General features: G+C 39.8%; 1 protein-coding gene across 6 annotated transcripts in view; it reads right to left on the bottom strand.

The window, feature by feature from the left end:
- Positions 1-23,615, bottom strand: part of LOC137974395 (uncharacterized) — an 86,593-nt gene that overhangs the window by 50,369 nt on the left and 12,609 nt on the right. For 2 of the 6 annotated variants that reach the window (XM_068821348.1, XM_068821345.1), the window contains exons 1-9: positions 10,594-10,876; positions 10,331-10,424; positions 6,862-7,164; positions 5,341-5,643; positions 4,405-4,539; positions 3,793-4,095; positions 3,304-3,606; positions 2,819-3,121; positions 1,528-1,830 (exon numbers count right to left, since the gene is read on the bottom strand). In XM_068821348.1, the coding sequence (XP_068677449.1) occupies positions 1,528-1,830; positions 2,819-3,121; positions 3,304-3,606; positions 3,793-4,095; positions 4,405-4,539; positions 5,341-5,643; positions 6,862-7,164; positions 10,331-10,421 (2,044 nt within the window). In that variant the 5' untranslated portion in view covers positions 10,422-10,424; positions 10,594-10,876. Of the gene's footprint in view, positions 1-1,527; positions 1,831-2,818; positions 3,122-3,303; positions 3,607-3,792; positions 4,096-4,404; positions 4,540-5,340; positions 5,644-6,861; positions 7,165-10,330; positions 10,425-10,593; positions 10,877-15,065; positions 15,147-17,970; positions 18,116-18,296; positions 18,437-23,615 lie in introns of those variants that run through there. The other 4 variants (XM_068821347.1, XM_068821346.1, XM_068821349.1 and 1 more) reach the window with 4 other exon arrangements.

The raw sequence follows: 23,615 nt of genomic DNA on the forward strand, positions 1-23,615 counted from the left end.
TAAGTAATTTTGTGAAATGGCGCTATATTTATATATATTTACGCTATATTGAGATAAAAACGCCAAAAAGTTAAACGATGAACACAACACGACAAATATCTTCTCCTTGTAACGTGAACAGGTTCAAAGAAAACTTTAAATTTTGCTAACACTATTAAGCCACAAAATCACAGATGTGCTATCTTGATGTGTAGGTCGGGCCAGCCACCATCCGTCCCTTTTAATGCTACATGCAAATAAAGGGTAACGGTCAATTTAAAAAAAATGCTAAGGACACCAAAAGCCCGAGGGGGGGGGGGGGGAGACTCCCATACAAAAAGGGGAGGGATGCTCGTCGTCTCGGTTAGGGGTTTAAATTTCGGATTTTGGTCTCACTTAGGGTGTTCTGGGCAAAATGCAATCATATGCAGCCGCGAGGGTCTCCTTTAGGGTTGCGCACAGAGAAATATAAAAGTGTATATTTAAACTTTTAGATTTCTTCATGTAGGTGAAAGTATTAGATGATAATGTCTTTGCCGTCATCAAAAGTCACTATATTTTTTTTATTTCTGTGTTAAATATGGTCTTATTTAGGGGTCAAAAAAAGCCTGGCCCACACCCAGATTGGTCTCCTTTAGGGCTTTAATTTAAAATTTCCGACGAGCATCCCTCCACTTTTTATATAACGCGAATTTATACTTTGAGATGACGTTCTCGTTGCCGTTGCCGTCGTCGTTGCTTAAGTTCCCTAACAACGTGAAATTGCCAAATTTGAGGTTTTAGGGAGAATGTCATCGCTTGAGGATAAATTCATTTTCATTTTCTCCCCTAAATTGAGCGTCGTTCATACTAGTTTCGTTCTTTAGGGTTTTGCCTCACATTAGTCACATTAAAATGCTTGGAATAGTCGCGCAGCGATTACAATGGGGACCTTAAGATCTACGACGGCGACGTAAACGAAAACGTCACCTCAAAATATCACTTTGTTTTACCGTAAGTCTTTCGCGGTTATTCTGTCTCGTTCACTTTTTACAATTTGGGCGAAGTATCCTAAAACTGAATTGGTACGAGCAGTTACAAAGTGAAAATAGAGAAGGAAAGATTCTCTGTTGCATGCTCACGTTGTAGTCAAAACCTAAAATGTGGTAATTTTACGTCGTCGTTATGCAGAGTACCGCAAGAATCCGTGCTAAAATCCGTGCTGCACGTGCAGCAAGCCTCGTGCAGCACGATTATTTGTGCTCTTTTAACCAATAATATCATTGTTTTGCGGCGTTGTTGTGTCCGTCGCCGTCGTAAAATCTTAAGCTCCCTAATGACGCAAAACCGACGACGTTCCCGTAGTCTTGCCGTTGTCGTTGCTAAAGCTTCCCAATCCCAACTGGCCGGAGGAAAACCAGTTAGTAATTTCAAGTGCAGCTGAGAAGTTGAACCCGGGACTATCAAGATGAAATTCGACGTGTGGTCAGAACGGGTCATAAACCTGGGATCTCCGGATCTCAAGGCAAGCGCCCTAACCACTGGGTTACAAGACCTCCCTTTACTTACCATCGTTCTTTGTTTTCACGTATTGAACAGAACTTTTCGGCCCATCGCCAACAGAATTAAAGGCCGACACCTGAAATTCATATTCTGTAAATTTATTCAATCCAGTAACAGTCTGCATATGAATTGAAGCGTTGCTAATGACGAGAACAACTTGCTGGTCATCGGAGCCTTTCCTCCTGAAGAACAATTTAAATCCTTTGATGACACCACTTCTGGAGTCTGTTGGGGTTAACTTCCACGATGCTATCACGTCTGTAGAGCTGATTGCCATTACTTTAAATCCACCAGGAGGTTCTGATGGAGCTAAATCGAAGGTTAAAAAGAAAACACACGAATCAATCTTAGCCAATCTTCAATTATCAGCAACACACATTGAATAATTGACTGATGAAATAACTATGGCTGTTGCCAGTCGTGCTGTGAAAAACTAGGCGTATGCTATGAACAGATTATTTTACTCCTCGATGATGACTCAGGGATACTCGGAAAAAAAATTAGGGCGCTTCTTTGTAGGAAACGAACCTTCGGCCGTTTGATTGATAATAGAGAGCTTTAGATTCTAGGACGAGAACGACAACGAGTACAAGATTTTCTCATAGAACAACAGTGAGCACGCGCAAACCAGCGTCATTTTGGCGGGAAAAACGTGATACCGTCCTCATTTTAGGACGAGGTTTTGCAAAAATGTCGTCGTGTCTAAACGAGTTACCAACAATGTAGTAGTTTTGACATTTTTCGATCAGGAAGACTCACTAACCAGCAATAAGAATATCTGAGGAACGAAGCTATGCTGTTAAGAAAGAGTACGATTAATCGTCCGGGTTATAAAATTTCTAAGTATTTTCGCTAAAAACAGGCACTCAAATCTCGTACTCGTTCTCGTCCTCGCACTAGAATGTAAAGGTCCTTAAGGTTCGATGAAAGGGAGCAGAATTGGCGCAGTGGTGAGAGCACTTGCTTTTCACCTATGTGACTCGGGTTCGATTCCCAGACTTATGACTGAGTCATATGTCGGTTCAGTATGTCGGTTCTCTACTCTACTCCGGGAGGTTTTTCTCCGGGTACTCCGGTTTCCCCTCTTCTCAATGATATTTAGTTTCAGTACACTGTCCCAAAGTAGTGCCCACCAATAAATACAGTCGAGGCTTCCATAAAGTTCATTAGTTCCTTACTAGTTCGGATACTCTGCAACTATGCTAAAAGAGACTTGGGAAGCTAGACCCTAAACTAGGTTAGCACATTAAACTAAATTCATGTGATTGAATCAGGAGAAAATATGTATCCCCTTTACCATCTTCCTTTGTCCTCACAAATTGAAGAGAGGTCTTCGGTCCATCACCAACAGAGGTGAAGGCCAGCACCTGGAATTCATATTCTGTAAATTCATCCAAGCCGGTAACATTTTGTGCGGAATTGGAGGCGTTGGTAATTATTAGAATATTTGGTTTATCATCAGAGCCTTTCTTCCTGAAAAACAATTTAAATCCTCTAATAATTCCATGTCTGGAGTCCTTTGGTGGTAGCTGCCAAAATGCTCTGATGCTTGTAGAAGTGCTTGGCATCACCGTAAATCCAGTGGGAGCTTTTGAGGGAACTAGCAATAACAAAGAAACATAGGAATAAAAATAATATCAAACAGTCTAATAAAAGTGTTGGATCATTAAATGCAACACAGAATCACTGCATTGTTGACTGGTCAACCAGTAACGATTAGTGGATGAGAGAACGACGAGGTGGGAGATAGAGAAATTCAGTGAAGAGAAAATATCTTGTTACCATCTTCTTTTGTTTTCGCGAATTGAACAGAACTATTTTGTCCATCACCGACTGAAGTGAAGGCCAGCACCTGGAATTCATATTCTGTAAACACATCCAAGCCAGTAACATTGTGTGCGGAATTGGAGGCGTTGGTAATTATTACAATATTTGGTTTATCATCAGAGCCTTTCTTCCTGAAAAACAATTTAAATCCTCTAATAATTCCATGTCTGGAGTCCTTTGGTGGTAGCTGCCAAAATGCTCTGATGCTTGTAGAAGTGCTTGGCATCACCGTAAATCCAGTGGGAGCTTTTGAGGGAACTAGCAATAACAAAGAAACGTAGGAATAAAAATAATATCAAACAGTCTAATAAAAGTGTTGGATCAGTAAATGCAACACAGAATCCGTCACGGAATTGTTGACTGGTCAACCAGTAACGATTAGTGGATGAGAGAACGACGAGGTGGGAGATAGAAAAATTCAGTGAAGAGAAAATGTCACGTTACCATCTTCTTTTGTTTTCACGAATTGAACAGAACTATTTTGTCCATCACCGGCTGAAGTGAATGCCAGCACCTGGAATTCATATTCTGTAAACACATCCAAGCTGGTAACATTTTGTGCAGAAATGGAGGAGTTGGTAATAACTAGAATAACTGGTTTATCATCAGAGCCTTTCTTCCTGAAAAACAATTTAAATCCTCTAATAATTCCATGTCTGTAGTCTTTTGGTGGTAGCTGCCAAAATGCTCTGATACTTGTAGAAGTGCTTGGCGTCACCGTAAATCCAGTGGGAGCTTTTGAGGGAACTAGGAATATCAAAGAAACATAGGAATAAAAATAAGATCAAACAGTGCCTTGAAGTCTAATAAAAGTATTGGATCAGTAAATGCAACACAGAATCATTGAATTGTTGACTGGTCAACCGGTGATGATTAGTGGATGGGAGAAGGACGAGGTGACGACGTGAGGAAAAGTCCTCGGCCCATCACCAACAGAATTGAAAGCCAGCACTTGGAATTCATATTCTGTAAATTTCTCCAATCCAGTTACATTTTTTGTGTGGATTGGAGTACTGGCAAAGAATATCAGTGCAACTGTGAGTTTCTCTATAGAACCTCTCGGTTTGAAAAATAATTTAAATCCTAGGATGATTCCATTTCTGGAGTCTCTGGGTGGAGCCTGCCAAAATGCTTGAACACTTGTAGAAGAGATTGCAGTCACTTTAAATGCAGTGGGCGCTTTTGAAGGAACTGAATGTAAACAAAAAGAAAAAAAAACCTTTAAACACTCTTGCACAGAATCAACTCTTGCACAGGCCCCAATACGATGGCCCTTTTTCGCGAACGGAAAGCTTTTATGGAAACTGGAGGCAAAGAAAGTTTGGAAACAAAGTTATTAAAAAAAATTGAATGCTGAAAAAGACAGTCTTGCAAAACGGAGCGTTCATTTGGTTTTGCGCATTTTAGCTAAGGAGACAAATTTTCAAAAAATTAATATGTCAGAACAACCCCTGTAAATGCTGTAAAGCCGAATTTTTTGCATTTTATCGTTGTGTTAGTGCACGGGGCCTGGAACCAACTTCCGGTCCAACAGGTTTTCCCCAGTGTCCCTCCATTACAACCTCGTGACTTCGCTCGGAGTCTGTTGTAATCGCACACGATGGTTGTTGCTTTATGCTTAGTGTCTCGCTCTACTGGAATACCACTTACGTAAGTTCTCGCCTTTCCTTTTGTTTTTCTTTATGTTATCTGTGTCCTTTCCTTTGACCGCGTTTTTTTTTTTCAGTACACTTTTTTTATCTATGTAGTTTTCCCCAAACGGTACAATTAAAGAAGTTGTTTTGGCGAATTTGTGCCTGGTTGACACTGCACCCCGAACCCGACAACCCCAACGCCTGTAGCCCTGAATTTATTCGATTTTAAGCGGCTCAGAGATGGCAACGTGTGATCTTAGAACGGGACCAAAGGGTAAACTGTGGACTCTTCAAGGCAGATTGTGATTTTACACAAATTAAGTCATTGAATGGTAAAGTTAGGCAACACATTCCCTACCATCTTGCTTCGTTCTTGCGAATCGAACTGAAGTGTTCGGTCCATCACCCACGGACGTGAAGGCAAGCACTTGGAATTCGTATTCTGTAAATTCATCCAATCCAGTAATAACTTTGGTGTGACTTGAAGCATTGTTGATAAGTATAATATGTGATTCGTTACGAAAACCTCTTCTTCTGACGAACAATTTAAATCCCTTGATGATTCCATTTCTGGAGTCTACTGGAGGAAGCTGCCAAGATGATGTGACACTCGTAGAAGTGTTTGTAGTCACTGAAAATCCACTGGGAGGTTTGGAAGGGACTAAACGATTTCAAGATCAACAAAGAGAAATAATAAAAATTGAACTTGCCATGCTCGGCCTATTTAACAATATTTTCCTGACCATTAATTATTATTGACAGAAAGTGATAAGGTTCAGTATTAAACTTAATGTGAACTAAATGAACGAGACTAAGTGAAGGGAAACTGATTTCCTTTCAGTGAAGGGAATTAACGTGCTTCTAACTGCAAGAACTAAATACAAACGATTGACAAACGCATCAGTCGTAGTTTGCGGATGAGAGTGCAAATGGCACTTTGCAGAAAGATCTAAAATTGCTCTTGTTTGTTATTAAACACGTTTTCGCTCGCCATACGCGAGATTTGAGGGAAGAAAATCAACGGAAAAGGACTCAAATGATGAACATGTCCAGGGATCAATGAACAAGCTCCTCTAATACACTTCCGAGGTATATACATTAACGCGTTCTCATGAATTCTATCTTTACTCCCATGTGATCCATATGAGCGTTAGCACATGTAATGCGGAGATGGGGACCCACACCACGAAAGAGAAAAACTCTGACCAGGGTGGGAATTGAACCCACGACCTAAGAGAGCCATATAGACTTAACTATGTGCAACTACAAAGCAGGGATGGCACAGCTGTGGTGAGAGCACTCGCCTCCCACCAATGTGACCCAGGTTCGATTCCCCGCATACTCGGCGTCATATGAGGGCTGAGTTTGTTGGTTCTCTGTTCTGCTGCAAGAAAGGTTTCGACAGGTTCTCCCCTCCCCTCAAAAACTAATTTATTATTTGCTATGTGTTGATTTGATTTAATTTCTATACAGTTCTATACAGTATCCTTAATTAGTGCCCCAGCGCTAGAGCGAGTTTCAATCGAGTGTCGTAAAGCCAACACCAAAGTAATTACTTTGGCCAATCAAAAAGGACGGAGACAATCCAGTAAACCAATCAAAACTCGAAGGAATTACACGTAGCCGACACAAAGCGCGGGAAAATGTGCACGCCCGAGCCACGACTGGTTTTGGTTTCACTTCTGATTGGTCGAAAAAATGTCGCAAGAACTTTGAACCAATCACTGAGTGAAGTAATGCAAAACCAAAGCAATTCGCTAATTATTTTCGACACTCAATAAAAAAACCGCTCTGTTTCTGTACAATGTCCCGAATTAGCGCCTCAGCGCTAAATATATTTGGCAATTTAATAACGTTCATCATCCAGCCAGTCTCTTACCGTCTTCCATTGTTCTTTGAACCTCAACGAAACTTTTCGGTCCATCACCAGTCAAGTTGAAGGCCAAAACGTGAAATTCATAGAGTGTATATTTCTCAAGCCCTGTTACGTTCTTCGTAAAAACAAATGGACTATGGATAGTTTGTATGATCCATGACTCATTAGATCCTTGCTTTCGGTATAAAAGCTTGAAACCTCTGATGTTTGTATCGTTGGAGTGACGCTTTGGTAGTTTCCAAAAGGCAGCGACACTAGTTGGTGACCGTGCAGTGATATTGATTATCGTAGGAACTTCATCGGGAACTGCAACGACAACAGGTAGCACATCCGTTTTTACTTGTCCAGCCTCGAAACATCATTTGTTCACAGCAGAATAATTGAGGTAGCGTTTGATTGACGTCTCTTTCGAAATTTTACCCCCCTTAATTCCTCTGTCAATGCTCCGTTCTACGGGTATTCAAAGCTACAGCTGCAGGGATCATGCAGAGGAAAGTCGAAACAGACGTCTTGAGGTAGCGTTTGATTGACGTCTCTTTCGAAATTTTACCCCCCCCCCCCTTCCTCTGTCAATGCTCCGTTTTACGGGTATTCAAAGCTACAGCTGCAGGGATCAGAGGAAAGTCGAAACAGACGTCGATCGAACGGAGAAGGGGGTCGAACTGGCGACCCTGTAGCTCAGAAGGCCGCGCACTAGTTTCAATGCTCAGCAAGATTTAGAACTTGTACTCAGGGAAGACGGAATTACTTATAGGTATCTCTTGAATTTTCGGTCACTCCAAAGGCAATTGGACAAAACTTTTACATTTTTGGTTTGAACAAACCATTTGGTGTATTCTCACTTCAGAAGTTCTTCCTTCATAAAACCAACCTCTTTAAAATTTTATAGATAAATGCTCACATTTCTGATTCATTTCTCGAATATATAAAGAAAAAATAATAACAATAATTCTCACTTGGTTTGCCATTACATTCATTTTCCTTTCAATACTGCTCATAGACAAAATCCCAGAGACAGACACGTTCAATGCGAGGAGTTCCAAATCTCTCAGGTAGAAAGAACAGTGTCACCAAGTAAGCCTAACACTCGGGATTACCAACTTGAAGGGTACACTAACGTAGAAAACGAGTTCTGGTATTGTCGCTTCCTCCTTCTTTGCATGTCGTAAAATTGATGACACAACGATTTATTGACTGAGAGAAACTTGATCAAGGTTCAAAGTCATGATTCCTCTGTTTCCATTCATTGTTTGGTTGTTTGTTTTTTTTTTTTCAATTCCAGTTGCACAAAATGTATCATTGTTGCCGAAGGATGTGCTGAATTGTTTGGTTTTACTAAATTTAGGATGCTATAATTATATCAGCATAGAGGATTTTGTTTCATTTTGGACGCTTGGTTGGTTGGTTCCTCCTTGCATTCAGGAACTGAGAAACAGCCACAAGCCAAGAGGACTTTGCCGAGTGGTGGAACATGACGATGCTGACGCTTAAAACAATCATAAAGCCACACACAACTCGCTCGTGATAGACACACACATTAAAATGTCGAGAGTGACTTTTAGGACGGATCGATCCGCGAACTTAACAGATTAAGACATGAAGGGGGGACAATAAGGTCACAGTGGTATTCAGTGCCACTGATATTTTCCAATAACACAATTACAATTTTCCACCTGCGGCAGAAATTAAGTCACCTAAACTACCCACGCAGAGCGTCTTGTTCGATATAAGGATTCGATAAGGATCATGCTACCCTTCCTTTGTATAAACAGTCCTAAGTTGGTTGTGATTTGAGCACCAGCCACTGACAACGATATTTTGTTTGTTTTGCCAGTTCAAGCTTGGAAGGTCTCGACCCCATTTCCTTTGAACATGAAAACCAGTCAGTCAGATCTCTCTTTACAAAAAGGTAAAATAAAAATAAAGACGTAGATCTCTAGACTCCGATAATAACTATTGTTACGCAAGGTACAAAGAAACGTGAAACAATTTAGTTTTCACGTCTGCGAGACGTTCCGTGTCATAATGATCATTTTCAATGCTCTTTTAGTGACGTTGACAAGTCAGGTAGAAACAAGCCTGATTAACCTTATCGCACATGTGTCTACCAAGGGAAAATCCCACTGGTCTCTAAAAGGTCAATGAAAAGAGGGACAACGGGCTCTGCTCGTGAATTGGGGGCGGTTTAAACTGAATGTAAACTAATGGAATTCTGCGAACTCCGTAACTGATAGAGACATTGTTTGAGAGTGGAAAAAGAAACATAACACTGGGTGAACTTGACACTTGCCCTGGGTGACACACTTTTGGAAGCGCAGCGGGTCTACCATTCAATGTCATGCACTATTTATAATACAATACATACTTAATTGACCGCTCCCCATAGGGGCTTTTCAGGGCCAATGAAACACAATCAACGAAACAACAGAACACAACAACTACAACTGTTAAGAATCCCAACTGGCCGGAGGCAAACCAGTTGGCTATTTACAAGTGCAGCCGGGAAGTTGAACCAGGGACAACCAGGACCAAATTCAACGAGTGGTCAGAGCAGGTCTTGAACCCGGGATCTCCGGATCTCAATGCAAGCGCCCTAACCACTGGGCCACACTGCTATTTCATATTTGTCTTACCAAAAAACGCAATTGTAAACAAAATTAAAACTCGTAAATTGTCAGTGCGTTAGTTAATTGATCTGTAGGTCGTTTGCTGTGTAACAATAATTATCGATTGTAATGTTGCAGTGTGAAATAATGTACATCTTTTGAGGTGCCTTACGCCGTAAACGGGACTAATGTTACGGGAAACTCCGGGTTATATCCCGCTCGCACCGCTGCAGGCTGGATTTCGACCGAATAGGAATCTACCATCCTTAATCATGCTATGTTTGAGCAATTTGGAATATTTATTCGATGCTCACAGCTGGGAAATGTATCTCAGCACACCAACATAAAAAATTAGTAATATTACTGTTCATCGTGCCCATATTTTATCAACAGAGTGCAGAAATTTCGTCACGCAAAATGGACAAAAGGCACTTGACAGAACTTTCTTATCGAAGTAATCTTTACTTTACCGCACGAAAGCGAACTGATTTCAGAGTATGTACACCTCTAGTTTTTATCTATTTTGAAAAGAAATCTTAGCTGTGACATTGAAAGGTATAACGAGTATTTTTCTTCTAACGAATGATTCTGTAAGATCAAAATGTAAATGTTGATGCATGTTTGACTTGATAATAACTAACCAGTGACATCTGTAGAATCGAAAAAGCGCAAGGGATATTGCCATATGTTCCTTCAATACAGTGTGCTGTCCAAAGGATCCGCTATTCTTAATTTCATTCTCCTCGTAAAATACTCATACCCAATGTTATGTAGATCACCCTATTAACGGCGACAATATGATGGCTGTTTATAATCCAATGCGTCGTTTGTGTTTACCGTGTAATAACGCGGGCAGAGAAACATACCTCCACGTGCTTCAGATTGAAAGAACGCTGCAACCATCACAAAGAACGTAAATGAATCCTTCATCCTCTTTGGCCACCTCGTTGAGAGCATTCCCTGTTGATACGAAGAAAAAAAAATAAGTTTATCTTTTTTGTCTTTAGCTTTTAATCAGGCGAACGTAAACAAAACTGAACGTCAAAATAAAGTGGTTTAAAGTAAGAAGGGTCGTGTGTTTAAAACCATATAAGGTTACATTACAGTCTTCGGTTATAAACGGCAAAACCTTCGATCCTGAAATGGCTAGCTTTGTCGGGAGCTATTGTATGGTGGTCTGGAAACAGCCTTCCAACGCCGTGTCCCTTTCCGATGTCTTCAACCAAAACTTGGCTCATGAAATTCTTGTTAATGAGTCCTTGTGAACATTGAAGAAATTTTTGGAAGACTTTGAAACTGTCGATGACAGAGCTACGCAGCAGAACTTACTCCGATTCCAGTACTTATATTAAAATTGCACGACACCAAAGCAATGCATGCTAAATAATCACGGCCAACAGAGAGATACGGCCTTTTGACCTCAGTCCTTACAAATGTCTATTATTTGCGGTTTCTGTGTGACACAATGAAAAGCATTTATCGGATTCTCTTTCATTCAATCAAACAGCAGTCCAACCTTCTGCAATCGATATACCAAATGTGTTGACAAAACAGACGATGTCGTTCTTGGATTTTCAATTAGGCTGGTGTGACGCAAAGCAGTAAACGGTCCATGGCATAGCATTGTGTTAAACAGATTGAAAATGAGGTCTTTGTTCCTCGACAATTCAATCACTCAATCAGACATACCCCCGGGTAAATACCGTTCCATTTTGGTTTATGTTTTTCGCGTGATGGTTTTGGCCAGCTTTTTGTTTTTCTTGGCTTGGAAAAAAACACTGAGTAAGGAAATGAAAAAAAAACTATTAAGAAAGGAATAATTTTGCAGTTTCTTTGTATATATTGTATTCACATACAGCATGTGTTGTTGAATAAAAAATCCGAGTTCCCGACGGAATTTGAACCCACGACCCTTCGCGATCAAATCATGCTCTAACCACCGAGTTTCCAATGTTTGAAATTTCAACAATATATATGTATATATCTATCATTCTCAGTCAGTTGCTTTCATTGTATTTATTCATTAATTTATTTACAAGTTAATGACCAAAGATTAGACCCCATTAAAATACGATAGAACTGAAGATAAGATCATCGAAACGGGAGTTCAAACTCCTTGACTCCATTCTTTTTCAACAAAGGATCACGTAGATTCAAAAAACAACCAGCTCTCGCTATCAAATCAAAACTGTTGGATCAGAAATTTGATTCTTGTTTTAAGATGAATATCACTCCCGGCAAGATATTCCAAGGTAGAAGATCTGAATTTAAGAACACTTGTTTTTGCCTATTTCCTCTTTCTCAAGAATCATCGCATCAGGGGCACCCAACGTCAATTTTCGGAAAAAAACTGTTTGGAAGACGATTTGAGATCTAGAACGTTCGGAACATTTGTTGTAAAATTTCTTGCTTGCTTGCCTCTCCTAGGATTTTCGAACATCTAAAAAATGGTATAATTGCCCATTTTTAACGGATTTTTACCCTAAAAAGGTCACCTAGAATTTTCGGGAGCCTTTTTTCTGGCTGAAATTTTCGAAAAGGTAAGTTTTGATACCTATAATTTTCGGATCACTGGACAATCAGCTAGGAAATCCGAACAGAGGAAAAAATTTTAGGGGATAAAAATATGCCTATATCTACCGTTTAAATATTAAAATACGTTTAACAGTGCTATGTTTAATGGTTTTCAACTATATTCTCGTTGGGTGCCCCTGATCGCATCGCCTGCATGAGAGAATAATAGCCTGCGAGCAAGCTCTCCACCCATCCCGAAAGAGAGCTTGCTCGCAGGCTAGAGAATAACGGTCCCCATATGAGTTGAGGTCTTGACGTGGTCGGATATCGATATTAGTTATGCCTTGATGGGTTTTGAATAAAAATTTAACACGAGTCACTTTTCTCCATTTTTGCAATAACATTAGAGTTAACTTCTTATATTAATGGCTTCCTTTGAAAAGACTTTACCGTGAGTTCCTCCAAAGATTCGCAAAGCGTTCTGTTTGGCTAAACAGAATTGCCGATGATTGGGGACACTCTTTATTGAAGTTCAGTGATCTAGACGTCTCTTTACAACGGAAACCTTACACGGACTGAATGCAAAAGCTTTCTTTTGCAGATCTCAGTTTTATTATCAGTCACTTTTCAAAGATAGTACAGTGTGTGATTTTGTAGGTCATCTAAAATGGTCGTCTAAAATGGTATCGTTCTATCAGAAATAACACACAAACAGTGGTGACAAACATCAGATACAAACGCATCCTTTTTGGAATTATCTTTACTTGACGTTTCATGTGCTTTTGCATACATCTTCAGAAGCTTAAGTGACGGTTATATTAATACAAAATTGGAGTTTAAATATACAGGATTACTAACTAATTAACTATTAAATATTAGATAACAATAGAGTTGACAAAAACTAATAAAGACACAGCTTTTCGCTGCTGACATATTTCGACATATTCATTTAATGTCGGCTTTAAATCTTTGATCAACTGTGTCTCTTTTATTTTGCAGTGAGTGTCGGATAGCCCTTTCGCTAAAATTTCAAAATGATCCCATTTTAAACTGTCACCAGTTGATGTAACATGGTCCGCAAGAGCCGACGTGTGATGACCATGTTAATGCTTTAAAATGCTCAGTTTTTCTGTCATGCAATCGTCTTTTAGTACCGTTCTCTTTAAAGCGTTTTGGCAATTACACTGAGCTGGATTGTCTCGGATTTGTAGATGTTTAGGGGGTACCTTTTGCCTTGCCCCCTGTTGTTATGTGACAAATGGTCAACTTGAAATGGAGAAGTGGTCCTCGCATTTCACTGGCATTTATCTGAACATTAGACTCCTGAAAAATTCAGGTGGCTCCAACGGGATTCGAACCCATGACCGGTGCGGGTCCTGTGCGATACCGGAGCAATGCTCAGGGGTACCCAACGTCAATTTTCGGAAAATATCTGATTGGAAGTCGATTTGAGGTCTAGAATTTTCGGAACATTTGTTGTAAAATTTCTTGCTTGCCTGCCTCTCCTAGGATTTTCGAACATCTGAAAAATGGTGTAATTGCCCATTTTAAACAGACTTTTACCCTAAAAAATGTCACCTAGAATTTTCGGAAGCCTTTTTTCTAGCTGAAATTTTCGGAAAGGTAAGTTTTGATCCCTATAATTTTCGGATCACAAGACTTTCAGCTAGGAAATCCGAACAGATGAAAATTTTTTAGGGTAGAAAAATATGCCTATATCTACAGTTTAAATACCAAATTAAAATACATTTAACAATGTTATGTTTAAATGGTTTTGAACGATATTCTCGTTGGGTGCCCCTAATCAAAAGTGTGTAAAGAACTACAGTCTGTAAAAAAAATCCTTGGAACGGCTTAGAAACAGTGCAAGAATATACCGGTACAGATCAGAAGCTTTGCGGCGTACCCTGCCCTCCCCGGAAATGTTTGCACGCGCGTTTCTGGGTCCATTTGGCAAAACAATATTGTGGGAGGGCAAGGTATTGAAAAGTGTTTAAACAATTTTTTCCGAGGCTGTAGCTTCCCTTCTGTAGGATCTAGAAAATTACCTCCAGAGAATAAAGGTTAAAATAAGGTTGATCGATTAATTACTTGGGGGAGAAACGAAGACAAACAATTAACACTCAGACACACGTCACTCGATCGAGTACCGCAGCAAGCATACAAAAATAAGAAAACTGATATTATTTCAACATGATCCTTGCATTTGGGTAGAAATCTACGAAATTTTTCGACGTAAAATATTGCAAAATTTAAGTGGCTTTTTCATTTTAGCAGCGTTTGGCCAGACTTATCAAAACAGAATTGCAAGAGATTATCTAACGATAACCAAAAAAAAAAAAACAGATACAAGATACATGCCTCCCTTATGAAAGACGAAACGTGAGGGAATTACAACAGATAAACAAATATTAGACAGGTTCACGGAAACGGGGTTAGAAGGGTTCCAAAAAAAGCGCCTTCTGAGCCATTCTTTGGCTAATTCGGGACTGATAATTTAAAGAGTGTTTTTAAAGTCGAAAAATGTCCGACTCGAGGAGGCAAGAATGGAACAGAAAAACGATTATCCGCCAGAGCAATAATAATTCATTCTCTAGAAAGTTCTATAAGTAAAGCGATTTGGTGTAACAACTTCAGTTACAAGTTGACCCGGCCCGGCGAAAGTGTATTCAGCCTTGAATTTGATGCACGGTCAGTATAAAAAATGAAAACACACAGTGTGTGAAAACGTAAGATTGAAGAAGAAAGATTTAAAGTAACTTGCGAATCATTTAACTTGCAACAAAAAGCGCGGCTATTTATCACCGATATGAAAAATGAGATGTTCTTTTTTCTAGAGGGTTCGATACGTCCAAATTCTTCCGACTGGAGTGCTGTCATCATCCATATTGAACTTACAGTAGCTTAGTGTCAAAGCCTCCCAAATAGCAATCGGATTACCTCATACTTAGACTCGCGACGAAAGCTACCCACATTTTTCGTCGCAAGAGTCAGACTCTCAAATCTCTTGTATTTATTAATAATACAACGCATGAGAGCCAAGTTTCCTTCGTTCATTGTCGATGATCAACTAACTTACAAAATTACCTTATTCCCCTGAGGTCTGCAAGTCGTGCGATGATCCAGTGAGACGAACAGCGTTTACAGGCGGCAATGATTCGCCGATACCTGAGATTCACATAATCTCAAATTAATCTCTTAATCTGAAATATAGCTTAACTGTGCCGGCGCCCAAACAAAACCTCCGTCGCCGAAGCGTTAATAGGCCTAAAATCAGAGTCAAAAGGAGGGACACAAAACAATGACCTTAATTGCAAATAATTAAAAAAAATGCACGCTCAGTGCGCGTTTTTGCAATCACTGCACGTGCATTTTTATTTATCTAGAGGTTTCAGCAACGAAAACGAGGATGCCAGAAATTATTTCATTCAACGAAGAAACAAAGAAATAATAATAAAGACAAATAAACTATTGTACGGCACACTTTGCACATGCGCTTTATATATTTTGATAAAATTCTTTGCCGTTCTCTTTCCAACAACGACGTCCATCACGAGCTCCTGTGTCAATTGACACTATATATATTTTTAATTTTCCCTCTCAGAGTTCTAAGCCTTCCATTCTATCTTCGATTCCTGTTAGCGCAGAGTTGATACATACAAGAATAACTACAAGGACTGACCACATGCCCAAACGTGCCCGTTCACACGTATCTGTTTTCCGTTTGAAAACGCAACTTTTTTTCTCCGTTTTCAAAAAAATTCGCGTCCACACGTAGCGCCAGTTTCGCATCGTTTTCGCTCGTCCATACGTATACCATCAATCGATTTGAAAACGATAACTTTTCAACGATAACCAGACTGCGCATGCTTGACGCATGAGTATTCGCTTTTACGATAACTATTTGGGCTAGAAACCATTCTCGTCACTAGAGCCTCGGATCGACCCAAGGCTCTGGGAAACTCTTTGTAGGAGAACATGCGCTGTAGGGTTGTTATAGCCAAAATTGGCTATTTGAACCTTACGACACCTGCTCACTCCACGTGCTAACATGAATGCACCAATTAGAGACGCTTTTGATTGTTCTTCACGAAAACCAATAAGAGGACACTTTGTTTCAGGGTTCCCCAGAGCTCTTCTCTCCCTCGGTCAAAAGCGAGAAGAGCTCTGGGGTCGAGATTGGGCTACAAACTTGTCCCACCAAGCGCTAGTTCGTCCAGGTCCAAACCAAAATCATCGAGGTCTTGGAGAGCAACCACCAAGTCGTTTCAACCTTCCGCCTCTTGACAACAGTAATGAAAGTACCTTATAATGTTCTGCCGCCTTCTGGAATAGACAGCTCGGAAACAGCAAAGCTAAATTTGCTTGAAAACAGGCAATTAAGTTTGAAAGCCCAAGTATCAAAGACAAGAAAGTGAAGCGTCTGTCCGCCATCTTGAATAAGTTTACAATATTGCACGGAGTGGATTGGAACTGACAGTGCGACGTCGGTGTTTTCTGTTCCGTTTTCATCCGTCCATAGGTACACGCAAAAACAGTGTTTTCAAAAAGTTCCACTGTGGAGAGCAGTTTTGAAAAGTTCCGTTTTCAGTGATCGTTTTCATAGATTACGAGTGGACGGAAGCTGTATCCGTAAAGAAAAAGTTGCGTTTTCAGTTGAAAACGACTTGTGGACGGGTCCCTAAGCACTAACAATTATTTAAATCGTCTGCGATGTTACCAAGGGTTCTGAACCAATGCGTAACGACTTAGAATGATCGTTTAGTCATAAAGATTAAGACTGAGTACAATGAGGGCTTAAGTCAACACTGTACATCCCTCTTTCCGAGTCTGAGGTCAAAAATACCGTGCACAGAATAGAGAAAACAATAGCAGGTGGGCGGAGTAAATTAACACTCACAGCATTTCGACAAAAGGGAGAAGCTTTTCTTATACAGTTATAGCGCGTAGAATGGGTGTCCTGCATGTGTCCTTTTTTAAATTAAGTTTGGGCAAATGTAAGTGTCCTTTTAGTTGTTCACGGTCTCAAATTGTAACTGTAACTTGGGAGTGTCATCTTCTGTTCTGAAATTGTTTAGTTTGTAAATAGAAAATTTGACGGTCCCCTGAAGTTAAATGAAACCTCCACTAAAACAAGAAAATGACTGTAAACCACAGAACATAATTTTTACAATAAAAATTGTTCCTAAATTTTCCAATGAAAGCGTTTTTGGCTACACAAAGAAAACCCAGATATAAAGTTTGCGATCTTTCAGTCCGCAGATATAGCAACAGTACTTTTAAGTCTAGCTTTAGCTTTTTTAAAAAAACATTTCATAACACAATCAACTAATTACCTACAAATTGTCTTAAAACAGCGATCTGACTTAACACTTTCCTCTCATTTTTCATAACATTTTAAAATTTGAATTAGTTAAGGTGGCTTTGAATCCGCTCCACAGAATTTTTTAAACCTTGCAGAAAGTTTCATTCTGGCATACTGATTACATTTCAGAAAGAAAAAAATGGGGCTCACAGAGTTCATTTTTGAGATATGAGCAGCTAAAGCCAAAATATGGGGTGTTTTTGCAGGGCTTTCTGTTGCCATGATAACTTTTTACGTCACAAAAATGACCCACTCTTTTTTAGTAATAATTATATTAGTTGTGAATCTGAAAGACGTTCTCTGGTTAAAAATTGGTTAAAAATTATAAGCTTTCGGCTATCTATCTATAGCCTTTAACGAATGAAATATAAGAAGCACGAATTAAAATATATACGAAAAAGGGGTGTAAAAATTCGATGCGGGTGAGAACTAAAATATGAATAAGAATGATCTAGAAAAAATTACAATAAAATAGAGTATTGTCTCGGTAACGGTTTAGAATTATTGTCCGCGTTAACAGTTTTAGCGGTATGCCAGGATTCCAAGGTTTTTCTAACACGGTAGTTGCCTTTGTCAATCACGCATGCATTATTAAAGTCAATAGAGTGGTCATTCTTCGTCGCTAACCTCTGTATGGAAGTGATAGAAGAGTCAGCCATCAGCTCCGCCACTGTTCCGCCAAGGTTTTGGAAACGATACGTTGACGACAGCTTTGTTGTCATCAAGAAAGCTGCTGTCCATTCCTTCCACGACACCTTAAACGCTGTCGACCCTAAGATCACATTTACCATTGAAGAAGAGAACAATGGTCAAATTGCCTTCCTTGACACCTTAGTGTCAAGAAAAAATGGTGTTGCTGTCATTGACGTTTATCGAAAACCAACCCACACTGATAGATATCTAGACTTCTCCTCACATCATGAGAGAAAACACAAAATCAGCACGGCCTCTACCTTGTTATTCCGTGCGTCTAATCTCCCAAGCACTAACGAAGGAAAATCACGCGAGACCAACTATGTCACAGATGCACTAAAAGCCAATGGCTACCCGTCCTCAGTCATCTCCTATATTTCCAAAAATAGAAAGAAGCCACCATCACCAACTGTACCATCACCAGAAGAATTGGTAGCAATGTTCTTTAGTTGGGTTGACCCACAGAATACACCCCATGGTTTTGCGTGCCTTCCATATATTAGCGGCTTGACAGAGCCCCTCATGAGATTATTACGCAAACATGAAATTCGAGTCGTCACCAAACCACTTAAAACCCTTCAGCAAGAATTCCCATCCCCAAAAACAAGACAGCCCTTGGACCAACAATGCAATGTTGTTTACAAAATTCCGTGCTCGGACTGTCCGTGGAGTTACATTGGCGAAACTGGAAGATGCTTTTTAACGCGGAAAAAAGAACATCAAAGAAACCTAAAAAATTTCGCGAAAGGGTCAAACATTGCCAGCCATGCATGGAAGAATGACCACTCTATTGACTTTAATAATGCATGCGTGATTGACAAAGGCAACTACCGTGTTAGAAAAACCTTGGAATCCTGGCATACCGCTAAAACTGTTAACGCGGACAATAATTCTAAACCGTTACCGAGACAATACTCTATTTTATTGTAATTTTTTCTAGATCATTCTTATTCATATTTTAGTTCTCACCCGCATCGAATTTTTACACCCCTTTTTCGTATATATTTTAATTCGTGCTTCTTATATTTCATTCGTTAAAGGCTATAGATAGATAGCCGAAAGCTTATAATTTTTAACCAATTTTTAACCAGAGAACGTCTTTCAGATTCACAACATGTCTCATCCTGGTTACGGTGCAATTTTTAAATTATATTAGTGTTTGATATGGTACCATAACATTGCTGTTAAGTGATTAAGTGTTGCAGTGTCCGTGATCCTTCTGATAAGAACGTTTCTTTCAAGTGTTGAAACTGGTTTGAGCCACCTTAAATTGAAATCGACTAAAACAGAACCTTTTCTGTTGTTTTGCACATTTACTGTTGTGTCATTTCGTGCAATCTAGAAACTGTACACTTAATGACTGAAAGACTATAAAGACACAAAGTTACAGTAATTAATAATATATATTTGGCATTACTTAGGTATGCATACCCCGGTGGGCTAAATCGCGACGATCGGGGATGCGGGAGCCGGGAGGGAGAGAAATGTGCGGGCAGCACGATCATTTTCCCACAAGTTGCAAAGCTTTACCTCGGTAAATCATGTTACATTAGTTACATAAACAGATGTTCGCGCTTTATTAATGCGTTTTAGGAAAATATATTGCTCAGCAAGTAAGCGGCCACACTGTCTTTATCATACACGCGCCAATCAAGCTTGAGTTCTTGACTTTCGGTCGTATTGCATGCGGTGCACGCTCCTGAAAGCGACGACGGTAATTTGGAAAACTTTGAAAATACAAGTGAAATTAATCCTTAATTGCACGAGGGCATTGTGGCGGCATTGAACGGGCTTCCCTCAATAATTTTGCCCTTTATGTGCTAAGCATGTAACAAACAAATATCAACAGAAATAGGGCTTAATTTAATTAAACTGTATTTTACATGTGGATAAAAAGCAGTTTAGAGACCCCTTTAGAGTCAGAAGCGGGAAGAAGATTCTCTAGTAACTTCGCTTGCTGATAAGCAACTGTTAACCAATCAGGATCAAGTAACCACCAAAGGTGCCCTCGTGACTAAGAAAAAATACCCTCCGTCTCAGCTAACCAGCATTCAGTCAATTTGCCCCGTATGTGATAAATTCAGTTATCGTTGATTAAGTCAATGTACTTACGGTACTCTAATGTCTATTGCGTTATCGCTGATTAAGCTTCTTATCGATCGATACTGCACTCAGTGAACTGACCGATTCAACGTCTGGCTTATCTCTAACACCGGAAATCCTTCAAATTTGAAAAGAAAATCAACACCGCTCTTAACATTCTTGTTGATCCTTTTTAAATGGTGCCTAGTTTGACATGAAGGTCGTCTGTCTTTTCGCTTTCTTTCCGTTTCTCTCAGATAGGTGATCTTTCGAGCCTTCTACCGTGACTTGCTGTTCTCACTTCAGGCTTTATTCAACTGGCCATGAATGTTGTTTTGGTCATAGTAGCACTTTAAAAACCATGCATTCATGGTCAATTGAATAAAGTCTGAAGTGGACTTCAAATCATGTTAACTAAACACTAGGTGACCCAAGTTGATTTCCCAAAGACACCTGTTTAGTTTAACTAGAATTTTCCTATTTAATGGTCCGCCATTTCTTGCTTCAAAATCTTGAGAGAGCTGGATCAAGGAGAAAATGACTCACTAGTTTAAAGTGCCCCTATGATAAAATAAAATAAAATAATCACTTCCTTTTTTGCTTCAGATTTTGAAAGTGTGTTTGCTTAACACCTGATTGGCAAAATTTTGCGCACGGATTTTTATCCAAAGGCCGTTCACTTTAAGCGTAAGTTTTGGATTTAAGAAAGGGAGTGATTTATCATAGCACCACCCTGACCCGACCGAGTTCTCTTCAATTTTTAAAGCATGCGTCAATCGTTATCTTGCTAAGTCAGGTAATCAGAATTGGAAAACAACAACAACAAAGAACTGGTGGCAACATCTTGCAAAGAACATAGAAATTTTCATGTTTTCTATGGACACGAGAAAAGCTTTTTGCGATGACGTATCCTAGAAATATGTCGACGTTAAGACTATCAGTTATCATGAAAACAGAATTATTTTTTTAAAATACCCACCACTTGTAAAAAAGGCTATTTCATCTGTTATCCAAGGAATCGAGATTAAGGGTTTAGCCCAGAAGTTATGAATTCATGATAGTTATGCCGTTGCTGTGAAATCGTCATCGTCATCGTCATCGTCATATGCCTCTCTAGAATTGCATTTTACGTTTGAAGTGCAGAGCAAATCATACATACTGCTCCTCAATGTAGTTAGTGTTATCAACACTAATAGTCTGGAGTAAAGACAAACATCACCTACTCTCCTTCGCAGCCGTTATTAGGGTTGTCACGCAACGCTGCTAGTGGGGAGGAGCGTTGCGTAACGACCCTAATGACGGCTGCGAAGGATACTAAACATCACCCGACGTTTGCCGTTTGCCATAAGCAGCACAAATTGTGTCATTATTATAACCATGTTTCCACGAAATGATAGCCCGGTAATTGCTATTGTGTTGACTAAAAAGACAAATCTTAAATTAATATCCTATGAAAAGGATCAATGCAAATGCAATTGTACCTTTTACACGAGCATTACAGCTTGGACACTTCTACCTCAGAAATGTGTACATTTGATTGGCTTGGAGGGTATGTCTCAGCATGGGAATTTGGTTTCCCCCTACTACCGTCCCGTTAACCATTTTTGTATTTTTGTTCGATTGTCTTTGTTAGTACTAGTCCATTTGTATCAGTTATGTATGGTTACGAACTGTGATTAAAGATTAAAGATTAAAGATTGGCTAAGAGCAAGGCTATTTTTAGCTGTATATTAAAACACCTATATTTGCACTTACGGTAAGTTGCACCTATAGTAGTATAGCCAAATGAAGAGCAGCTAATTTTGGACTAGAATGACAAAATTTACGCGAGCTACTTGTTTCAGAGACGAAATAATCTTCACCAAGAGTCCATTGGATCTTGCCTTCACGAAAGGGCTTTTGAAATTCACGAGGCAAATCACAATATCGTACAATAAACAGTGGTATTTATGCCTACGTCATCATAAATCATCCTTGCGTAGAATGATTTCAGAGCTTTAATTCCGCAATGAACTTAGAACTCACTAGATAAGAGGGGGACATCGGGGTGTATTAGAAACCGCAAAAAAATTCGGCCAAAACCGAAAACTGCATACAAAACCGTCAGAAAACCGATACAATGGTGACAAGTGGGGCATACAGAACAAACTACACTAACACTTTACTTAATCAATGTATTTGTGAATGTCATGGACTTGTCTAAAGCCTTCATATCTTTTAGTATCTGCTAAAATCATAGGCTTTATTTCTGCCGCTCTCTCGAGCCCGGACTTTGTGGGCTCATTTTCCGTAAAGAAGCTGGTAATGGAGCTAAGTTAACTTAGGAGAATTTGCACACAAGTCCTCTCTAGAGTTGCAATTTTGCAATAGCAAAAAGCTGTAACTCTGGAAACTTCAATCGAAAATCTCTAATTGAACGTTTCCATTTGATAACTAAGACCTAACAGTTTGGAGATTCGAATGGAATGTTTAATCTTGGTCTAAAACATGCGATTGCATTGAGGAAGCTAACCGTTACAATTTGTTCCTTGTTTTACATGGCAGCAGGAACTTGTTCAAAGGTTAAATGTGCTAATAAACAGATACTTACTTAAACAGCAGTCGAATATTGAACCTCACCGCCCCCCGGGGGGGACTCCCATATAAAAGGGGAAGGATGCTCGTCGGAAATTTTACATTAAACCCCTAAAGGAGACCAATCTGGGTGTGGCCCAGGCTTTTTTGGACCCCTAAAAGAGACCATATTATAACACAGAGAAATAAAAAATACAGCGACTTTTAATGATGGCAAAGACATTATCATCTAATACTTTCACCTGCATGAAGAAATATAAAAGTGGAAATATACACTTTTATATTTCTTCGCCCGCAACCCTAAAGGAGACTTTCACGGCTACATATGATTGCGTTTTGCCCAGAACACTCTAAGTGAGACCAAAATCCGAAATTTACACCCCTAAGCGAGACGACGAGCATCTCTCCCCTTTTTAAATGGGAGCACCCCCCTCCCCGGGCACCGCCCTTCCATATCGCGACGTTGCACCAAAGAGAAAATTCGACGATGTTCCTAATTCATCTTGCTGGCCTTGGGAATTGTTGTCATCTGCACTGACGACTTCGTCACCACTTTCATCAAATTCTTGCTGGTCTTCAGCAGAGTCACTAGCTTCCTCACTCATTTCATGCTCGTTCAGATCCGCCAGGGGGCCCTGCATCTTCCTTCATCCACACCGCACCAACTCGGGCGTCATTCGACACGCGTGATCCCCTTCCGTGACATTTCGTTTGCCACGCATTCCTCTCAATAACTTTGGTGTTTCGCGGCTATTATATGGAGTGTGTTGAGCTCTATTATCACTCAAAGGTTTTCTTTTGTTTCGGAGGAAAAACAAGGTTACTGATGACTCGAGTGAAAACAGACATCTTGTCCCCTATGGGACCTTGCAGCTCTAGTACAACCTCATTTCAACTACTGCAATATTTTTTGGGGAAACTGT

Source organism: Montipora foliosa, chromosome 10 (assembly GCF_036669935.1).
Source record: "Montipora foliosa isolate CH-2021 chromosome 10, ASM3666993v2, whole genome shotgun sequence".
NCBI classification, from domain to species: Eukaryota; Metazoa; Cnidaria; class Anthozoa; order Scleractinia; family Acroporidae; genus Montipora; species Montipora foliosa.